The 23000-nt window shown below is 36.3% G+C and overlaps 1 protein-coding gene across 2 annotated transcripts in view; it reads right to left on the bottom strand.

Moving 5' to 3' along the window:
- DNAJC1 (DnaJ heat shock protein family (Hsp40) member C1) overlaps nt 1-23000 on the bottom strand; it is a 203159-nt gene that overhangs the window by 76344 nt on the left and 103815 nt on the right. For both annotated transcript variants that reach the window (XM_079912309.1, XM_079912308.1), the window contains exon 8: nt 11810-11973. In XM_079912309.1, the coding sequence (XP_079768435.1) occupies nt 11810-11973 (164 nt within the window). The remainder of the gene's footprint in view (nt 1-11809; nt 11974-23000) is intronic.

A 23000-nucleotide genomic window follows, 5' to 3' on the forward strand; every position in this document is an offset into this window, starting at 1 on the left:
TGGTGGCACAGTGGTTGAGTCTGCCTGCCAATGCAAGGGACACGGGTTCGAGCCCTGGTCTGGGAAGATCCCACATGCCGCAGAGCAGCCAGGCCCGTGAGCCACAACTACTGAGCCTGCGCGCCTGGAGCTTGTGCTCTGCAACAAGAGGCCGCAACAGTGAGAGGCCCGCGCACCGCGATGAAGAGTGGCCCCCACTCGTCGCAACTAGAGAAAGCCCACGCACAAAAACAAAGACCCAAAAATAAATAAATAAATAAAAATTTTAAAAAACTGCAGTCCCCAACACCCTGTATTTCCTTCTTCCCCCTCCTCGTTCTCTTTAAAAAAAAAAAATGAAAAGAAGACACAAATTACCAATATCAGAAATGAAAGAGACATCACTACAGATATTAAAATGATAATAAGGGAATATTATAAACAACTTATTCCAGTATATTCAACAACCTGGATAAAACAGTCAAATCCCTTCAAAAAGAAAAACAGCCAAAGCTACCTTAAGAAAAAAATAGATGGAATTCCACACAAATGCTGGTAGAAAAGAGAAGAGGAAGGAACACTTCCCAATGCATTCTATGAGGCCAGTATTACCTGATATGAAGAGGACACAAAAACATTGAAATATAACAAAATTGTAGACCTATCCTTCACGAAAGCTACTAGGACTAATAAGTGAGCATAGCAAAGTTACAGGATAAAAGGCTAATATACAAAAATTAATTGTATTTCAATATACTCATATCAGAAACTGAAATTAAAAATACAATTCAGAATAGTATAAAATATGAAATATTTAGATATAAATTTGACAAAATATGTTCCTAAGAGAAATTAAAGAAGACTTAAATAAAATAAGAGATATACATGTTAATGGATCAAAAGACTCAATACTGGGACTTCCCTGGTGGCACAGTGGTTAAGAATCCGCCTGCCAATGCAGGGTACATGGGTTTGAGCCTTGGTCCAGGAATATCCCACATGCTGTGGAGCAACTAAGCCTGTGTGCCACAACTACTGAGCCTGCGCTCTGGAGCCTGTGTTCTGCAACAAGAGAAGCCACCTCAACGAGAAGCCCACGCACTGCAACAAAGAGTAGCCTCCGCTCGCCGCAACTAGAGAAAGCCCGTGTGCAGCAACAAAGACCCAAGACAGCCAAAAAAAAAAAGACTCAGTATTGTTACGATGCGAAACCTCCCCAAATTTATCTACAGATCAATTCAACTGCAATAAAAATTCCAGCAGAATCTTTTGTACAAATTGACAACTTGATTTTAAATTTTATAAAGAAATGTAAAGAACTAGAATAGCCAATACAATTTTGAAAAGAAGATAACAGTTGGAGGATTTATACTATCTGATTTCAAGGCTTATTATCAAGACAAATTGTACTGGTGTAAATATAGACATACAGATTAAAAAAACAGAACAGAGAGCCCAGTAATAAACCAACACATATACAGTCAATTATTTTCAACAAAGGTCCCATGCCAACTGAATAGGAAAAGTATAACTTTTTTAACAAATGGGGCTACTGGATATCTAAATGTCAAGCAAACAAACAAAAAGCACCTCAATGCTTACCTCCCACTATATACAAAAATTAACTTGAAATCTCACAGACCTAAATTTAAGAGCTAAAATTGTAAAACTTCTAAATGGAAACATGGGAGAAACTCTCAGTAACTTTGGGTTTGGTAAAAACTTCTTAATTAGGACAGGAAAAGGACTTAGTATAAAAGAAAATATTTAATAAACTGAACATCTGAATTTAAAACTTTTGCTCTTCAAAAGACACTATTACTAAAATAAAAAGCAAGTTAGGGTGCTTCCCTGGTGGCGCAGTGGTTAAGAATCTGCCTGCCAATGCAGGGGACACAGGTTCGATCCCTGGTCCAGGAAGATCCCACATGCCATGGAGCAACTAAGCCCATGCGCCACAAATATTGAGCCCATGTGCCACAACTAGTGAAGCCCATGCACCTAGAGCCCATGCTCCGCAGAAAGAAAAGCCACCACAATGAGAAGCCCACGCACCGCAACGAAGAGTAGTACCCATTCGCCACAACTAGAGAAAGCCCACACGCAGCATCGAAGACCCAACGCAGCCAAAAATAAATAAATAAATAATTTATATATTTAAAAAAGCAAGTTATAAACAAGGAGAAGATATCTGCAAAACATACAGGTGACAAAAGTGTTCAAAATATGTAGAGAATTTAAAAAAAAATGTAGAGAATTTTAAACTCAATAATAAGACAAGCATGGGCCACAGATTTGAAGAGAGACTTCATAAAAAAGATACTCTAATGAAAAACAGATAAAAAGATGCTCAGCATTATTAATCATTAGAGAACTGCAAATGAGAATCACAATGAGATAGTCCTACACATCCACTAGAATGGTAAAAAGAGTGTTAACAGCAAAGGTTGGCCAAGATGTGGAGCAACTGCAACTCTTACACATTGCTGGTGGGAATGTAAAATTAATAGCCACTCTGGAAAACACTTTGGCAACTTTTAAAATATTTAGATATACACACATCACACCTTCCAGTCATTTTACTGCATGGTATTTACCCAAGAGAAATGAAGGCATAAGTCCATACAAAGACATGTACAATGAATCTTCATAGAAGACTCATTTATAATGGCCAGAAACTAGAAACAAATCAAATGTCTATCAACTAATAAACTTAAAAAACTGTAGTGTATCCATACAATAGAATATTACTCAGCACTAAAAAGGGAAAACTATAGAAACATGAATAAATCTCACAACAGAGTATGCACTGTATGCTCCTATATACATAACATGTTAGATCATGCAAACTAACCCACTATGGATTATTATTCAGTGATAAAAAGAAACAAACTACTGATACACTCAAACACTTGGAGGTATCTTAAGGGCATAATGTGAGTAAAAAAAAAAAAGTGAATCTGAGCACCTAAATCTATAAAGCAAATATTAACAGAATAAAGGGAGAAATAGACAGCAATACAATAATAGTAGGAAACATTAATACTCCACTTGTATCAATGGGTAGATCATCCAGACAGAAAATCAATAAAGAAGACTAGCCTTAAATGACATGTTAGACCAGACTGAATTAATGACATATACAGGACATTCCATCCTAAAGCAACAGAATACACATTCTTCTCAAGTACACATGGATCTCCAGGATAGATCAGATGTTAATTAGCCCACAAAACAAGTCCTAAATTTAAGAAGATTGAAATCATATCAAGCACCTTTTCCTACCACAATGGTATTGACATTAGAAATCAATTACAACAAGAAAGCAAAACTCACAGATGTATGGTGATTAAGCATATGATCATCTGAATAGATGCATTTGACAAAACTGGGCAAAAACATTCATTTATGGTAAAAACTCTCAACAAAGTGTGTATAGAGGGAATGCACCACAACATAGTAAAGGCCGTATGTGACAAGCCCAAAGCTAACATCATACTGAACACATGAAAAGACGCTCAGCATCACTAATCAACAGGGAAATGCAAATCAAAACCAAAATGAGATATCATCTCACACTTGTTAGAATGGCAATTATCAAAAAGACAAGAAATAACAAGTGGTGGCGGGGATATGGAGAAAAGGGAACTCTTGTGCACTGTTGGTGGGAATGTATATTGGTCCAACCACTATGGAAATCAGTACAGAGATTCCTCAAAGTATTAAAAATAGAACTACCATATGATCTAGAAGTTCCACTTCTGGGTATTTATCCAAAGAAAGTGAAAACACTAATTTGAAAAGATATATGCACCCCAATGTTTGTTGCAGACTATTTACAATAGCCAAGGTATGTAAAGGACTTCAGTGTCCTTTGATGGATGAATTGATATAGAAAATGTGACACACAGATCCACAGACACACACAGGAATATTATTCAACCATAAAAAGAAGGAAATCTTACCATTTGTGACACCGTGGATGGACCTTGAGGGCATTATGCTAAGTAAAATAAATCAGGTAGAGAAAGACAAATACCAGATGATCTCACTTTTTTAGAGGAATCTTAACAAAAACAAACAAAAACCAAGAAAACTAAGCTCAAAAAAAAAGAGAACAGACTGTTTTTTTTTCTTTTTTTTTTATAACTTATTTATTTGTTTTTAGTTTTGGCTGTGTAGGGTCTTTGTTGCTGTGCGCAGGCTTTCTCTAGTTGCAGTGAGCAGGGGTTACTCTTTGTTGCGGTGCACAGGCTTCTCATTGCGGTGGCTTCTCTTGTTGCAGAGCACGGGGTCTAGGCGTGCGGGCTTCCATAGTTGTGGCTCATGGGCTCAGTAGTTGTGGCTCACGGGCTCTAGAGCACAGGCTCAGTAGTTGTGGCGCATGGGCTTAGTTGCTTCATGGCATGTGGGATCTTCCTGGACCAGGGCTGGAATCCGTGTACCCTGAATTGGCAGGTGGATTCCTAACCATTGCACCACCAGGGAAGGCCCAGACTGGTTTTTATAAGAGGTGTGGCTGTGGCAGTGAGGGGTGGATGAAATGGGTGAAAGGGTACGAATAAATAAGTCATGGGGATGTCATGTACAGCATGGTGACTATACTTAATAACACTGTACTGCATATTTGAAAGGTGCTAGGAGAGTAGATCTTAAAAGTTCTCATCACAAAACAAATTTTTGTAACTATGTGTGGTGATGGGTGTTAACTATACTTACTGTGGTGATTCCTTTGCAATCCATACAAAGTTGAGGGACTTCCCTGGTGGCGCAGTGGTTAAGAATCCGCCTGCCAACTCAGGGGACATGGGTTCGAGCCCTGGTCCCACGTGCCGCAGAGCAACTAAGCCCATGTGCCACAACTACTGAGCCTGCACTCTAGAGCCTGCGTACCACAACTACTGAGCCCGTGTGCCACAACTACTGAAGCCCGCGTGCCTAGAGCCCATGCTCCGTTAACAAGAGAAGCCACTGCAATGAGAACCCTGCGTACTGCAACAAAGAGTAGCCCACCCTCCCCACAACTAGAGAAAGCCCGCACACAGCAACAAGGACCCAACACAGCCAAAAATAAATAAATAAAAAATACAGACAAAGTCGAATCATTATGTTGTAAATATGAAACTATTATGTTATATGCCAATTACATCTCACTAAAAAAAAAGAAAGGAATAAAAATGAAAAGGCATTAAAAAATGTCTACCTCAAGAGGTCACACAATGAATGATTCCGTCTATATAACGTTCTCAAAATGACAAAACTCCTGAGAAAGAATAAATTAATGGTTGTCAGAGGTTAAGGATGGTGGGAAGGTGATGGGTGTGAATATAAAGAAGCATGAGTGATGTATTTGTGTTCTGTATCTTGACTAGTTCTGTATCTTTATTGCAGTGGTTGTTACATTAATCTACACGTGTGATAAAATGGCATACAACTATACACAGCCATTGTACTTAATGTCAATTTCTTGGTTTTGAAATTGTATTGTAGTTATATAAGATATAACTATCAGGGAAAACTGGGTTAAAGGTACACTAGAATTCTGTGTACTATCAAATCATATCAAATCAAATGGGTTTAAGAAAGCAAGGTGGTTTAATGTTAGAAAACAATCTATATAATTCATCTCATTAACAAAATAAAGGTTAAAAAGCTATAATCATCATAACGGACACAAAAATATTTGATAACATTTTATAACATTCATTTTTAATAAATAAAAATTCTTAGCAAATCTAGGAAGAAATTTTGATTTTTAAAATTCACAGTGTGACGTTAACAAAAATGGCAGAGTAAGGAACTCCAAACTTACTCTCTGTATAAAAGCAACAACAAAAAAGGTCAGAATCTATCAGAATCAAGTTTTTCTAAACTCTGGAAATTAATCAAAGGCTTGCAGTACTATGGGTAACATGTACTAAAGAAAGACAGCTGATTCTTGATAAGAATAGCAACCTCTGGGCTACATTAACTTACCCCAGTCTTATTCCCTGTTCCACAGCTCAGCACTACCTATGAAAATAACAACCATATTCTTGATTGTAGAGGGAGCAGAATGAACTAATTTTCAAGGAACTGTAATCATTTGTTTTGATCTGTTTTGTGGCTCCTTGGAAGATCAAAAGGCTTGTCTTTATTTTGCTTAACTGAAAACTGGCCTAATGCTAAAAGCTCTTCCCTGGGGGCATTTTGGGAAAATGGTTACTGTCTAGTATCTTAGCCACTGCTTCCTGAAGCAACAGAAAAAAGCTGGGCAAACAACAGATTAACCAAAAAGCTTGAGAAGAAAGGCTGAGGAATAAGATGCTCTGAGAATCTAGGCCACGTGCATGCTCAAGGCTGTGAGCATGGTCAGAAAAGACCTGAGAAGGACTTAAGTTCTCACCTGCTGTTGCTCTTGAGGCTCTCTGGAAGCAGAAAGTAAAAGCTAAGGCAGAATTGTCAACTGCCTGACTGGGTGTGGAAGCTGAGCCCCAACACATACACAGAGCCCATGGCAAAGACTGGAAGAAATTTTGGCTACAGGCATTCAAGGAAATCTCTGTCCAATTATTAGCTGATCACTAAGTTAACTGAATAGAGACTTCAGTGGCTACACAAAACAAGCAGAGTTTGTAGAATTAGTACAGAAAAGTCTGTAAACAAACAAACAACAACTACAATAAGCCAAACATAACAATAAATCCTGGAAAGGGGAGAGAATCTGATTTTTTCAGAGTTGCAACTAATAACTGTCACAATACCCAGTCTTCAACAGGAACAACGATAACTGCCATACCTGCAAAGAAACAATATAGTATGGCCCAAACAAAGGAAAAAATAAATAGAAACTGTGCCTGACGAAGACCAGACACTGGAATTTCTAGGCAAAGGCTTTAAATCAGCTATTTTAGGGCTTCCCTGGTGGCGCAGTGGTTGAGAGTCCGCCTGCTGGTGCAGGGGACATGGGTTCGTGCCCCGGTCCGGGAGGATCCCACATGCCGTGGAGTGGCTGGGCCCGTGAGCCATGGCCGCTGGGCCTGCGCGTCTGGAGCCTGTGCTCCGCAGCAGGAGAGGCCACAACAGTGAGAGGCCCGCGTACCGCAAAAAAAAAAAAAAAAAAAAGAGTAAATCAGCTATTTTAAATATTCAACAAGCTAAAGGAAACCATGCCCAAAAAACTAAAGGGAAAGTATGAGAACAATGTGTCACCTAGTTGAGAATAAATCAATAAATATGTAGAAATTATTAAAAGGAATAAAACAGAAATTCTGAGGGTGAAAAGTGCAATAACAAATTAAGAATTCACTAGAGGGGCTCAACAGCAGGTTTGAACAGGCAGAAAAAGAATCAGCAAACTGACAAATAAACCCACTGAGATTATCTGGTCTGAAGAACAGAAAGAAAAGAGAATTAAGAAAAATAAGCAAAGCCTCAGAGGCCTGTGGGATACCATTAAACATATCAACATATGCTTAATACGAGTAACAGAAAGGTGAAAGGAGGAAGGGGAAGCGGGGTGAGAGAGAAAGAGAGAATATTTGAAGAATAATGGTCAAAACTTCTAAAATTTGAAGCTCAATGAACTCCAAAAGGATAAACTCACAGGAATCCACATCTACATACATCACAATCAAACTGATCAAAAGCTAAAGACAAAGAAAGAATCTTCAAAACAGGAAAGGACAAGTAACTCATCATGTAAAAGCGATCATCAATAAGATTAACATCTGATTTCTAATCGGAAACCAGAAGGTAGAAGGTAGTGGGGTGATGTACTCAAAGTGCTGAAAGAAAAGAACAGTCAAACCAAAATTATTTATCTGGCAAAACTATCCGTCAAAAATGAAGGAAAAATTTTGACATTCCCAGATAAACAAAATGTGAGAGAGTTTGTTGCTAGCAGTCTGGCCCTACAAGTGCTTAAAGGGACTCCTTCAGAATGAAATGAAGGGACATTAGACAGTTACTCAATGGCATATGAAGAAATAAACACCAGGATAGGTGTTTTTGTATTTACACAGGTAAATATACAAAATAGCATAAATGTAATTTTTGTTTGTAATTCATTTTTAATCTCACTAAAAGACAACTGCATAAAGCAATAGTTATAAATCTAAGTTGACAGGCACACAATATATACAGATTTAATCTGTGACAATAACACATTATATGGCGGAAAGTTTAACACTACTGAAACTAAGTTGGCATTAATCCTAACTAGATTGTTATAAATTAAGATGTTAATGTAATCCCTAGAGAAACCACAAAATATATGTCTGAATAAAGACCTGTATGTGAATGTTCATAGCATTTTTATCATAGCCCCAAAGTGGAATCAAACTAAATATCCATTAGCTGAAGAATGGATAAACAGTATGTGATATATCCATGATGGAATATTATTTAGCCATAAGAAGAAATGAAGTACTGTTAAATAACACAACCCTGAATACTTTATGCCAAGCAAAACACAAAAGGCCACATACTGAAAAGAAAAAAAAGGCCACATACTGTATGATACCAATTATGTGAAATGTCTAGAACAGGCAAATCCATAGACAGAAAATAGATTAGCAGTTGCCAGGGAAGGGGAGAGAGGAGAATTGGAGCTAACTGCTAACAGGTAGAGGGTTATTTCTTTATTTTTTTGGTGTGATGAAAATCTTGAATTAGATAGTGGTGATGGTTGCACAACATAGTGAATAGACGACAACCACTGAACTGTGTGCACTTTTAAATGGTGAATTTTATGTTATGTGACGTGCGTCTCAGTAAAAAATGCTACAGAAAGCCTACAGCATATATCACATTTAACAGTTAAATAAAAGAATATATAATTTTAATAATGAAATAAAACTTTTAATAAAGAAAGCTTTTTTGAGATTGCAAATGAAACAAAGATACTTATTATATCACTTTTATTCTACATGTACTAGAGATCCTTAGCACAAAAGAAAAAAAAAGTGTAATACTCAGAAAAACTGTTAAAATTATAAAATAAATTTAGCAAGGTTGCAGGACACAAGGTTATTATACAAAAATCAACTGTATTTCTATATAGCAAATATAATTGGAAAGTGAAGTTTAAAAAAACAGTATCATATATAATGTCATCTAAAAACACTAAATGACCAGGAATAAATATTTTTTTAAACGTGCAGTATATACACACAAAAACCTGTAACACATTAAAAATAATTTTTTAAAGACCTATATGAATGGATTTATTTATGGGTTGTAGAGTCAATACTGTCTGGATGCCAGTTCTTCCAAAATTAATCTATATATTCAATGTAATCCCAATTGAATATCTAAGCTGAATAATTTGTGGAAAATGGCAAATTACTTTAAAAATTTATATGTAAGGGCTTCCCTGGTGGCGCAGTGGTTAAGAATCCGCCTGCCAGGCGACGTGGGTTCGAGTCCTGGTCTGGGAAGATCCCACATGCCGCGGAACAACTAAGCACGTGTGCCACAACTACTGAGCCTGTGCTCTAGAGCTACGAGCCACAACTACTGAGCCCACGAGCCACAACTACTGAAGCCCGCGCGCCTAGAGCCTGTGCTCCGCAACAAGAGAAGCCGCTGCAATGAGAAGCCTGCGCACCACCAGGAAGAGTAGCCCCCACTCACCACAACTAGAGAAAGCCCACGTGTAGCAACGAAGACCCAACGCAGCCAAATATAAAATAAAATAAAATAAAATAAAAAAATTTATATGTGAATGTAAAGTGGCAATCTTATAGGAGGAAAACTAAGTTGGAAAATTACTATACCAGATATCTAGTACATAGCTACAGTAATTCAGATCGTGTGGTATCAGCACAAGCATGGAGAAATAGATTAATGGAACAAAGCAGAAAGTCTAGAAACAGACCACATGGTTATGGACACTTGTTCTATAATAAAGGTGGCATTTGCAGAGCTGTAGGAAGCAGTCTTTTCTTTAACTGGTATTGGGTCAGTTGGTTTGGAAAACTTTTGAAAAAATATTAAACTTGATCATTACTTTACAATAAACACAAAGTCCAGGGGATTATGAATCTAAATGTAAAAAGTAGAATACTAAAGCTTCTAGAAAAATTTGGAAATATCTTTACGACTGCAAATTGGGAAAAGATTTCTTAAACACAACACAAACATCAAATAAAGGAAAGGAAAAGACTGATGACTAAAATTAATAACCCTGGTCATCAAGACACCATTAAGAGAATGAAAAGGCAAGCCAAAGTGGGAGAAAATGTGCAAAGATTCACTTCTGAAATACACTAAAAACCTCTTTACAAATCAGTAAGAAAAAACAAAGGCAACCCAATAATAAAAAAAGACTTGAAAAGGCATTTCACATAGGAGAGTATCAGTGTCCAATAAACATAAGAAAAAGTGTTTAAACTTATTCATCAAAGGTTATACAAATTAAACCATAATTAAATATGACTACACACCTAACTCTAGGGTTAAAAACATAAAAGACTTGACCCAGTGTTGGCAAGGATGTAAAGTAATTGAAGTTTTCAGATCCTGTTGCTGAGCTATAAATTGATACAAACATTGAAAAAAAAATTCAGAATTATTTACTGAATTATTATTATTTTATTAATAAAATAATAATATATAATTATATATATTTATATATATAATATAATATATTATTTATAATTACATATAATATATATAAATATATATTATATTATATTATATATAATTATATATTATAATTATAATTATATATAATATATAATATATAAATATATAATATATTATAAATAATATATATTATTTATAATATATAATAAAATATATGTAATATAATATATTAATATATATTATATTATTAATATATATTAATATATTAATATAAATATAATAATATATAATTATATATAATTAATAATAATAATATTATTATTATTTTCTGAATTATTATTCAGAAAAAATTCAGAATTATTTACTAAAGCTGACCCTGCAACTTAACTCCAAAAATAGAAATTTACACATACGTGTACTGAAAGTACAATAGTGTGCAAAGGAAACTTACTCATTATAGTCAAAAACTGGAAACATCAATCTCCAACAAAAATAAATTGTGCTATATTTCTAAATGGATTATACAGCAATGAAAATGAACAAATTACCACTACACACAACAATGAATAACTATCACAAATACTATATGAATAGAGGAAAGCAGATGCAAAATAGTACATATGGAATGTGTTATGGACTGAATGTCTGTGTCCGTCCCCCCATCCATATGTTGCGATCCTAACCCCCAATGTGATGGCAGTAGCGGGTGGGGCCTTTGGGGGTTCCTTAGGTCATGAGGGTGGAGCCCTCATGAATGGATTAGTGCCCTTATGAAAGAGACCCCAGAGAGCTCTCTCACCTCTTCCACCATGTGAGGACACAGCAAGAAGACTGCTGTCTATGAATAGGAAGAGGGCCCTCACCAGACACCGAATCTGCCGGCATCTTGATCTTGAACTTCCCAGTCTTCAGAACTGTGAGAAATAAATGTTTGTTGTTTAAACCACCCAGTCTATTATATTTTTGTTACAGCAGCCTGAATGGACTAAGACAGGACGATTCCAGTTATAAACTTCAAACAGCTGGAAAAACTAATCTATGGTTAGAAGTCGGGATGATCATTATCTTTGTAGAAGAAAAGAAAGGTAGTGACCAGGATGAAGCATGAGTGTGGCTTCTGGACACTGGCAATGTTCTATTTCTTGATCTTGGCAATGGTAACTTGATTTACCATGTGACAGTTTACTGAGCTGTACATCTATATTTTATGTACTTTTCAGTATGTATTTTACTCAATTAAAACAAAATTTTAAAAATTTACCTGTTTTTTCTGTGCTCTGTTTCTATTTTCCAGCCAATCATCCATTTGTTCCTCAATTTCTTCTATAGAAGTTCCATGATCATAAGATTGAATATATGTACTTTCTAAAGGTGTATATACAGGAAATTCAGGTTTTGGTTTTTTTACTTTAACTTTCTTCTGCTCTAAAAAAAAAAATGTTTAAAAGAACCAATCAATAACATAATAGCTTCTAACATTTTATTCATAGACCATTCTTGAAAGAACACATAAATATATATTGTTCTTTCATCAAAATAGAATTGCTTTGCTATAAATAGTTAGCTGTAAAGTTTTATTGTGCCCTATCCACTGCATTGTTTTAAAATAAAACTCACGGGTGCTAATGATAGAAGATTATGATATAACCATCATATCAATTTGTATACATCTTTAGTGTTCAAAGTACTGTTCATGAAACATTTCATTATGGCATAGTGAAAAGAGCCTGGTCATTAGTGTTTTAATCCTACCTTTACTATCTAATAGTTGCACAATACTGGGCAAGTAACTTAACCCTTAGAACAAGTGTCCATTTTCTCTTCTGTAAAAGGGAGCTACATCTAACCTCATAAAGTTGATGTGAGGAGAATTATATATCCCCTAACATACTACTTGGCAGAAAATTAGCTCTTAATGGTATACATTCATCTTTTCAATATTTTACAAATGCAAAATATAACCTGGCAACATCAAGGGTAGTTATCAATAGATACTTATCAATTTATCAATTGGCCTCTCCATTAAATCCCTTTCTGATTAGAAAGTTAACACTGAGAAGCAACTTCACTCTTGATTACTACTGTCAAACTCATCCATCCTTATAACCATATCTTCTCCATCCTCTATGTATCTGTTATAATACTAACGTAATAAAATTAATATGATATTGGCATATGAAGAGACAAATTCCTAGAATAGAACAGAGAATTCATAAATGTTTCAGTTCAGTGGGAAAAGGATTTATTAAATGATGCTGTCACAAATGAATACCCATTTGAAAGAAAATTGGACACAACCTTACAATATATACCAAAATAAATCCCAGTTGGATAAGAGACTTGACTTTAAAAACCAAAACAATAAAAATCTTGCAAAAAGAAATCTAAAATACTACCTGTACTATTTAAAGGAAGACAAAATCTTAACTAAGACTGAAAACCCAAATGCTATATAAAAAAAAAAGATAAAAGACAGAATAAACAAATCAAGAGAGAAATAACAGATTTGGAAAGATCATCTACAATTCAGAGTACAAACAGAAGCCCTGATATACAGAATACATAAAGAGATCTTATAAACTGACAAAAGGATAGGCAGCCCAATAGAGAAAAATGGCCAAAAATAATGTGCATTAAGAATACAGGGTTGGGCTTCCCTGGTGGCGCAGTGGTTGAGAGTCCACCTGCCGGTGCATGGGACATGGGTTCGTGCCCCGGTCCGGGAGGATCCCACATGCCGCGGAGCAGCTGCGCCCGTGAGCCATGGCCGCTGAGCCTGCACGTCCGGAGCCTGTTGCTCCGCAGCGGGAGAGGCCACAGCAGTGAGAGGCCCGCGTACCGCAAAAAAAAAAAAAAAAAAAAAAAAAAAAAAAAAAAAAAAAAAAAAAGAATACAGTGTTATGGGAACAGTTCTACTTAACAAGGCTGTTACCTTTCTAGAAATTACATGGTATCTAATACCATATTTTATCCTCTACTGCTTCAGTACCTTTATACATCCAGGTTTTTGAAATGGTGACTTTAAAAAAAAACAAAACACCCTAATACCAAAATAGGAAATTAGTAACTTAAATGATATATGAGTCTAATTTAAAAGTATAAAAACATAGTGTCACCAGAGTACAATATGAGCCCAAATAGGAGGCCAGGTTTTCTTGTTTTTCAAAATTGTTTTTCAGAAAAGAGGAAGAAACCGTATAAATGACTCCTTATGGGGACTTCCCTGGTGGCGCAGTGGTTAAGAATCCGCCTGCCAATGCAGGGGATACGGGTTTGAGCCCTGGTCCGCGAAGATCCCACATGCCGCGGAGCAACTAAGCCCGTGCGCCACAACTACTGAAGCCCGTGCACCTACAGCCCATGCTCCACAACAAGAGAAGCCACCACGATGGGAAGCCCGCGCTGCAATGAAGAACAGCCCTGCTCGCTGCAACCGGAGAAAGCCCACGTGCAGCAATGAAGACCCAATGCAGCCAAGTTTAAAAAAAAAAAGATTCCTTATGAAGTTGGTCATATTACTCAATTTTTCACAATTTCTTTATTTTGAGCAACAAATTATTGCTAAGGGAAAATACACATAAACTAGAATGTAGTTTTGGTTGCTTATAGAGAATCAGTTATAAAAAGGAAGCAAATAAATTTGGTTTATTTCTGGGGTGTTGATCACAATTGCAAGTATCTGAATCTTTTAAAATATGCATTTAAAAAAATCACTTAAAAAAATAATACAAAACTTCCACTCCTGGAAAAATGAAGAAGTACTTTTTCATAGTCCTCTCACTAAGAAAAACTAAAAATTCTAAATGTTATATATGAAACAAACAGAAGAATAATCTGAATGTTGGAGAGAAGACAGACCAACTAGGAATGGCAGGACCCAATGAGCACCAAGGTGGTAACTTCCCTGGGTTTCTTACAGCCTCATATATCCCAGACTTGGTCCCAGGGAAGCTTGCAGCCTAAAAACACTGAAAGGCACAGAAATAATAATGGTAATATTAAAAAATTTAAAAAGCTTTCTCTTTCCAGCCAAAAGGACCAGAAAAGCAGCAGCATATCAAGATAAACTTTTAGATAATAACCGATCTACTTCAGGCAAACAACACAGAAAAAACTATGGCCACACCCCACCCCCATGCCAGCGAAGGCTAGTGGGAAGCCTAGACTTCTGCCATAGTGAGGCTGTAATGAGGCACCCCAACCTCAGGGTGATGTGGGAGAAGGCTGTGTAAGAAGTCAAGCTTTCATGTCTGCTGAGAGGTGATGTGGATCCCCCTTCCCATGTGGGAACAGCAGACACTAAGTTGGTAGTCTGGGTTTCCAAATCTACCCAGGGATAGTAGATTTGGAATAATGAGGTGTCCCTCCTCCTCCCTGCCAGGGTGGTTTCAGAGGAAGCCTAGAGGGCAATCAGGGCTTTCACAACTGTCCAGCTGAGGCACCCCTGCCCCCCACAATGTCAGAGGAGGCCAGGTGGCGAGCAGTAAGGCTGGGGTAAGTGGAGACCTACTGGCAAGCAAGAGCACCCACACCCACCCAACCCTGAAAGGATTCACAACCAGCCTCCCCCTCAGCTGTAATACATGTCATGAAGGGAACCTGGAATTCCACTCCTACCTGACTGTAACAGGGCAGCAGCCCTCCCCTTTCCACTGCTAGGCTTTGTTAGAGAACACCAGGTAAAATAGAGGATTTAAATAAGATCCAGAGTCTTGTAATACCTGAAATGTCCAAGTTTTAATAAAAAAAAAGTCACTCATCATACCAAGAACCAAGAATATCTCTATTTGAATGAAAAAGATAATCAATAGATGCCAACAGATGAAAGAGACATCCAAATTATCCGCCTAGGATTTTAACACAGCATATAAAAATGGTCTGACAAGCAATAGTACACATTCTTAAAACAGAGGAAGAAATAAAAAGTCAACAGCAAAGAAACAGAAGATATACAGAAGAACCAAATAGAAATACCAGAACTGAGAAGTATGCTAACAATTTGGCACATTTTTCAAGTGCAAAATGCAAACAACTGTCAACTCAAAATTCCATATTCAGTGAAAATATCCTTCAGGAATAAAGGGGAAACCAAGACCTCTGCAGACGAAGGAAAACTAAGAGAATCTGTTACCAGCAGACCTATCTGATAATAATGGCTAGTTATCTGAACAGAAAGGAAATCATAAAAGAAAAAAATCTTAAAATAGCTGGAAGGAGAAAGAACAAGAGTAAAAATATGGGTAAATACAATAGATTTTCCTCCTCCTCTTGAGTACCTAGAGCACCCACTAAAAACGCTATACAAAATAATATATTAAAAAAACACTATAGGGCTTCCCTGGTGGCGCAGTGGTTGAGAGTCCGCCTGCCGATGCAGGGGACACGGGTTTGTGCCCCGGTCTGGGAGGATCCCACATGCTGTGGAGTGGCTGCGCCGTGAGGCATGGCTGCTGAGCCTGCGCGTCCGGAGTCTGTGCTCCACAACGGGAGAGGCCACAACAGTGAGAGGCCCGTGTACCGCAAAAAAAAAAACAAAAAAAACCAACACTATAGATAAATTCAAATGGAATTCTAAAAAGAAAAACATTTGAGTAACCTACACAAGAAAGCAGAACGAAGAAAACAGAACAAATAGAAAACAAAAAATTAAATGGCACACTTAAGCCCTAATATATCAATAACTACATTACAGGCAAATGGTCTAAATACACCAATTAGAAGATAAAGATTGGTACAGTGGATGAAAAACCAGGACCTATGTATATGCTATCTACAAGAAACTTATTACAAATTAATCAAAACATTAATCAAAAGAAAGCAGGAGTAGCTAATTAATATCAGGTAAACAGAATTCAGAGCAAAGGAATTTACCCAAAAGATGCCCAAAGCAAGCAGAAGAAAGAAAATAATAAAAATAAGAACAAAATCAATGAAACTGAAAAGAAAAGCAATAGAGAAAAATCAATGAAACAAGGAACTGGATCTTTGAAAAGATCAATAAAACTGATATACATCTGGAAAAACTGACCAAAAAAGTGAGAAAACACAAGTTAGCAGTATTTTAGCACTGAAACTGGAGAAATCACCACAGGACATGCGGACGTCAAAAGGATAATAAAGTGAACAACGCTAAACACAGAAATTTGACAATTTGGGTGAAGCTGACCAACTGCTTGAAAAATACAAATTACCTTAATTCAATCATTAAATAGATATATGAAATAAGATATTTGAATAGCCTTGTATTTATAAAGGAAATTTAATTTATAATTTAAAAACTGCCAAAAAGAAATATCCAGGCTTAAATGGCTTCACTAGAGAATTCTACCAAATGTTTAAAGAATTAACACCAATTCTACACAGCTTCTTTCAGAAAATAGAAGAGAAGACTTCCCAATTCATTATATGGGGGTACCCTGATACTGAAATCATACAAAGACAGTACAAAAAGAGAAAACTATAGACCAGTATCTCTCATGAATATAGATGCAAAAATCCTTCACAAAATATGTGCGAAGAGAATTCAGCAATATATAAAAAGAATTATATACCATCATGGTATTTACTGCGGGGGGGTGCAAGTGTGGTTCCATATTCAAAATTCAATCAGTGTAATCCACAACATTAACAGGCCAAAGAGGAAATATCACAAGATCATATTAATAGATGAAAAAAATGTAACAAAAATTTAACAAAATTCAACACCCAGTCATGATTAAAAACTCAGAAAACTAGGAATAGAGGGAAACTTCCTTAACTTCATATAGGGCATCTATAAAAAACATACAGCTAGCACCTCAATACATAAGGCAAATACTAACAGCCATAAAAGGGGAAATCAACAGTAACACATTCATAGTAGGGGACTTTAACACCCCAATTTCACCCATGGACAGATCATCCAAAATGAAAATAAATAAGGAAACACAAGCTTTAAATGATACATTAAACAAGATGGACTTAATTGATATTTATAGGACACTCCATCCAAAAACAACACAATACACATTTTTCTCAAGTGCTCATGGAACATTCTCCAGGATAGATCATATCTTGGGTCACAAATCAAGCCTTGGTAAATTTAAGAAAATTGAAATTGTATCAAGTATCTTTTCCAACCACAACGCCATGAGACTAGATATCAATTACAGGAAAAGATCTGTAAAAAATACAAACATATAGAGGCTAAAAAATACACTACTTAATAATGAAGTGATCACTGAAGAAATCAAAGAGGAAATAAAAAAATACCTAGAAACAAATGACAATGAAAACACAACGACCCAAAACCTATGGGATGCAGCAAAAGCAGTTCTAAGGGGGAAGCTTATAGCAATACAAGCCCACCTTACGAAGCAGGAAACATCTCGAATAAACAACCTAACCTTGCACCTAAAGCAATTAGAGAAAGAAGAATAAAAAACCCCCAAAGCTAGCAGAAGGAAAGAAATCATAAAAATCAGATCAGAAATAAATGAAAAAGAAATGAAGGAAACAATAGCAAAGATCAATAAAACTAAAAGCTGGTTCTTTGAGAAGATAAACAAAATAGATAAACCACTAGCCAGACTCATCAAGAAAAAGAGGGAGAAGACTCAAATCAATAGAATTAGAAATGAAAAAGGAGAAGTAACAACTGACACTGCAGAAATACAAAAGATCATGAGAGGTTACAAGCAACTCTATGCCAATAAAATGGACAATCTGGAAGAAATGGACAAATTCTTAGAAATGCACAACCTGCCAAGACTGAATCAGGAAAAAATAGAAAATATGAACAGACCAATCACAAGCACTGAAATTGAAACTGTGATTAAAAATCTTCCAACAAACAAAAGCCCAGGACCAGATGGCTTCACAGGCGCATTCTATCAAACATTTAGAGAAGAGCTAACACCTATCCTTCTCAAACTCTTCCAAAATATAGCAGGGGGAGGAACACTCCCAAATTCCTTCTACGAGGCCACCATCACCTTGATACCAAAACCAGACAAGGATGTCACAAAGAAAGAAAACTACAGGCCAATATCACTGATGAACATAGATGCAAACATCCTCAACAAAATACTAGCAAACAGAATCCAACAGCACATTAAAAGGATCATACACCATGATCAAGTGGGGTTTATTCCAGGAATGCAAGGATTCTTCAATATACGCAAATCTATCAATGTGATACACCATATTAACAAATTGAAGGATAAAAACCATATGATCATCTCAATAGATGCAGAGAAAGCTTTTGACAAAAAAGCTTTCTTTTTTTTTTCTTTATTTATGATAAAAACCCTGCAGAAAGTAGGCATAGAGGGAACTTTCCTCAACATAATAAAGGCCATATATGACAAGCCCACAGCCAACATCATCCTCAATGGTGAAAAACTGAAAGCATTTCCACTAAGATCAGGAACAAGACAAGGTTGCCCACTCTCACCACTCTTATTCAATATAGTTTTGGAAGTTTTACCACAGCAATCAGAGAAGAAAAGGAAATAAAAGGAATCCAAATCGGAAAAGAAGAAGTAAAGCTGTCACTGTTTGCAGATGACATGATACTATACATAGAGAATCCTAAAGATGCTACCAGAAAACTACTAGAGCTAATCAATGAATTTGGTAAAGTAGCAGGATACAAAATTAATGCACAGAAATCTCTGGCATTCCTATATACTCATGATGAAAAATCTTAAAGTGAAATCAAGAAAACACTCCCATTTACCACTGCAACAAAAAGAATAAAATATCTAGGAATAAACCTACCTAAGGAGACAAAAGACCTGTATGCAGATAATTATAAGACACTGATGAAAGAAATTAAAGATGATACAAATAGATGGAGAGATATACCACGTGCTTGGATTGGAAGAATCAACATTGTGAAAATGACTCTACTACCCAAAGCAATCTATAGATTCAATGCAATCCCTATCAAACTACCACTGGCATTTTTCACAGAACTAGAACAAAAAATTTCGCAATTTGTATGGAAACACTAAAGACCCCGAATAGTCAAAGCAATCTTGAGAATGGAGCTGGAGGAATCAGGCTCCCTGACTTCAGACTATACTACAAAGCTACAGTAATCAAGACAGTATGGTACTGGCACAAAAACAGCAAGATAGATCAATGGAACAGGATAGAAAGCCCAGAGATACACCCACGCACATATGGACACCTTATCTTTGATAAAGGTGGCAGGAATGTACAGTGGAGAAAGGACAGCCTCTTCAATAAGTGGTGCTGGGAAAACTGGACAGGTACATGTAAAAGTATGAGATTAGATCACTCCCTAACACCATACACAAAAATAAGCTCAAAATGGATTAAAGACCTAAATGTAAGGCCAGAAACTATCAAACTCTTAGAGGAAAACATAGGCAGAACACTCTATGACATAAATCACAGCAAGATCCTTTCTGACCCACCTCCTAGAGAAATGGAAATAAAAACAAAAATAAACAAATGGGACCTAATGAAACTTCAAAGCTTTTGCACAGCAAAGGAAACCATAAACAAGACCAAAAGACAACCCTCAGAATGGGAGAAAATATTTGCAAATGAAGCAACTGACAAAGGATTAATCTCCAAAATTTACAAGCAGCTCATGCAGCTCAATAACAAGAAAACAAACAACCCAATCCAAAAATGGGCAGAAGACCTAAATAGACATTTCTCCAAAGAAGATATACAGACTGCCAACAAACACATGAAAGAATGCTCAACATCATTAATCATTAGAGAAATGCAAATCAAAACTACAATGAGATATCATCTCACACCAGTCAGAATGGCCATCATCAAAAAATCTAGAAACAATAAATGCTGGAGAGGGTGGAGAAAACCAAAATTCAAAAAGAGTCACGTACCAAAATGTTCATTGCAGCTCTATTTACAATAGCCCGGAGATGGAAACAACCTAAGTGTCCATCATCGGATGAATGGATAAAGAAGATGTGGCACATATATACAATGGAATATTACTCAGCCATAAAAAGAAACGAAATTAAGCTATTTGTAATGCGGTGGATAGACCTAGAGTCTGTCACACAGAGTGAAGTAAGTCAGAAAGAAAAAGACAAATACCATATGCTAACACATATATATGGAATTTAAGAAAAAAAAATGTCATGAAGAACCTAGGGGTAAGACAGGAATAAAGACACAGACCTACTGGAGAACAGACTTGAGGATATGGGGAGGGGGAAGTGTGAGCTGTGACAGAGCGAGAGGGAGTCATGGACATATATACACTAACAAACGTAAGGTAGATAGCTAGTGGGAAGCAGCCACATGGCACAGGGATATCGGCTCGGCTCGATGCTTTGTTGACCGCCTGGAGGGGTGGGATAGGGAGGGTGGGAGGGAGGGAGACGCAAGAGCGAAGAGATATGGGAACATATGTATATGTATATCTGATTCACTTTGTTATAAAGCAGAAACTAACACACCATTGTAAAGCAATTATACCCCAATAAAGATGTTAAACAACAACAAAAAGCCATACAGCTAACACCCTACTTAATGGTATAACACTAAATGCATCCCCCCTAAGGTTTAGAACAGAGGAAGGATGCCCTGTCTCCCCACTCATGTTCAACATAGTTCTGGAAGTTCTAGATAGCAAAATATGGCATGAAAAGGAAATAAAATGCATACAAATTAAAAAGGAAAAAAATAAAATTATCCCTATTGTCATACTGACATGACTATCTACATAGAAAATGCAAAGAATCTACATAAAAATTCCTAGAACTAATACGTAAATCCGAAAAGGTGCAGGATACAATATCTACATACAAAATTCAACTGAATTTCTTTACTTAAAGTAAACATTTGGAGACTGAAATTAAAAACCCAATACCATTTAATCACTCAAAATAAAAAAAAAGAAACATGTAAATCTAAGAAGATACATACATGATTTGTAAGCTAAAAACTACAAAACACTAAAGAAATTAATGAAGATATAAATAAATGAAGAGATATGTTCAACACAGTAAATAGGTCAATTCTCCCCAAATTGACATACAAGTTTAACGTAATTCGTATCAAAACTCCAGCAAGATTTTTTTTTGTAGATACACACAAGATTACCCTAAAACTTACATGGAAAGGCAAAGCAACTAGAATAACTAAAACATTTTGAAAAAGAAGAAGAAAGTGGGAAGAATAACTCTACCTAATTTTGAGATTATTGTAGAGCTGCAATAATCAAGATTTCATATTAGTAAACATATCTAAAAGAGGAATCATATCTAGAACGTATATATGAAGGACTCTTAAAACTCAATAGTGGAAAAAAAAATCCAATTAGAAAACAAGCCAAAGGCATGAAGAAAAATTTTACTGAAGACAATATACACGTGGCAAATAAGCACGTGAAAAAATGTTTCAACATCCCTATCCATTAGGAAAATGCAAGTTAAGACCATGGTGAGATATCTCTACACACCTATCAGAATAGCTAAAATAAAAAATAGTGAGAATATCAAATTCTGGCGAGGCTGCAAAGAGCCTAAGTCTCTCATACAACGCTGGTAGGAGTATAACATGGTACGGGAACTCTGGAAAATAGTTTGGCAATTTCTTAAAACTCTAAACATAAACTTATCATATGACCCAGCAATTGCACTTCTGGGTTCACACAAAAATTTACATATGACTGTTCATAGCAGCCTTATTTGTAACAGTCAAAAACCATAAACCACCAAAATGTCCCACAATAGGTGAATGGTTAAACAAACGGTGGTACATCCATACTATGGAATATTATTCATTAATAAAAGGAAATGAATTACTGGCACACGGAACAACTTGGATAAATCCCAAAGGCAATACAATGAGTGAAAAAAGCCAGTCTCAAAAGGTCACACACTGTATGGTTCTCGAATTCACATTCTCTAAATCACAGTCAAAATTACAATGTTAGACAGATGAAAAATAGATTAGTAATTGCCAGGTGTTAGGGATAATGGGGGGATGGGAGAAGGTGATGGTTGTGATGATAAAGTAGTAGGGGATAACTGGGGTGGTGGCTACATTAATATAAGCATGTGATAAAATGGCAGAGAACTATACATACATTTTCTATCAATTTCAGTTCCTAGTTTTGATATTATACTATACTTATATAAGATAACCAATGGGGGAAACTGAGAGGAGGGTACATGGGACCTCTCTGTACTATCTTTGCAACTTCCTATGAATCTATAATTATTTCAAAGTAAAAAGTTAAATAGAAAAGCAACAGTTCACGGGCGTTCCCTGGTGGTCTAGTGGTTTGTATTTGGCACTTTCACTACTGTGACCCGGGTTCAATCCCTGGTCAGGGAACTGAGATGCTACAAGCTGCACGGCACAGCCAAAATTAAAAAAAAAGAAAAATTAAAACAAAAATAGCAACAGTTAGGCAAATGGTGCTGGGAAAGATAGATACCATGTGAAAATAAAGA

This window comes from Stenella coeruleoalba (genome assembly GCF_951394435.1).
Source record: "Stenella coeruleoalba genome assembly, chromosome: 2".
Taxonomy (NCBI): domain Eukaryota; kingdom Metazoa; phylum Chordata; class Mammalia; order Artiodactyla; family Delphinidae; genus Stenella; species Stenella coeruleoalba.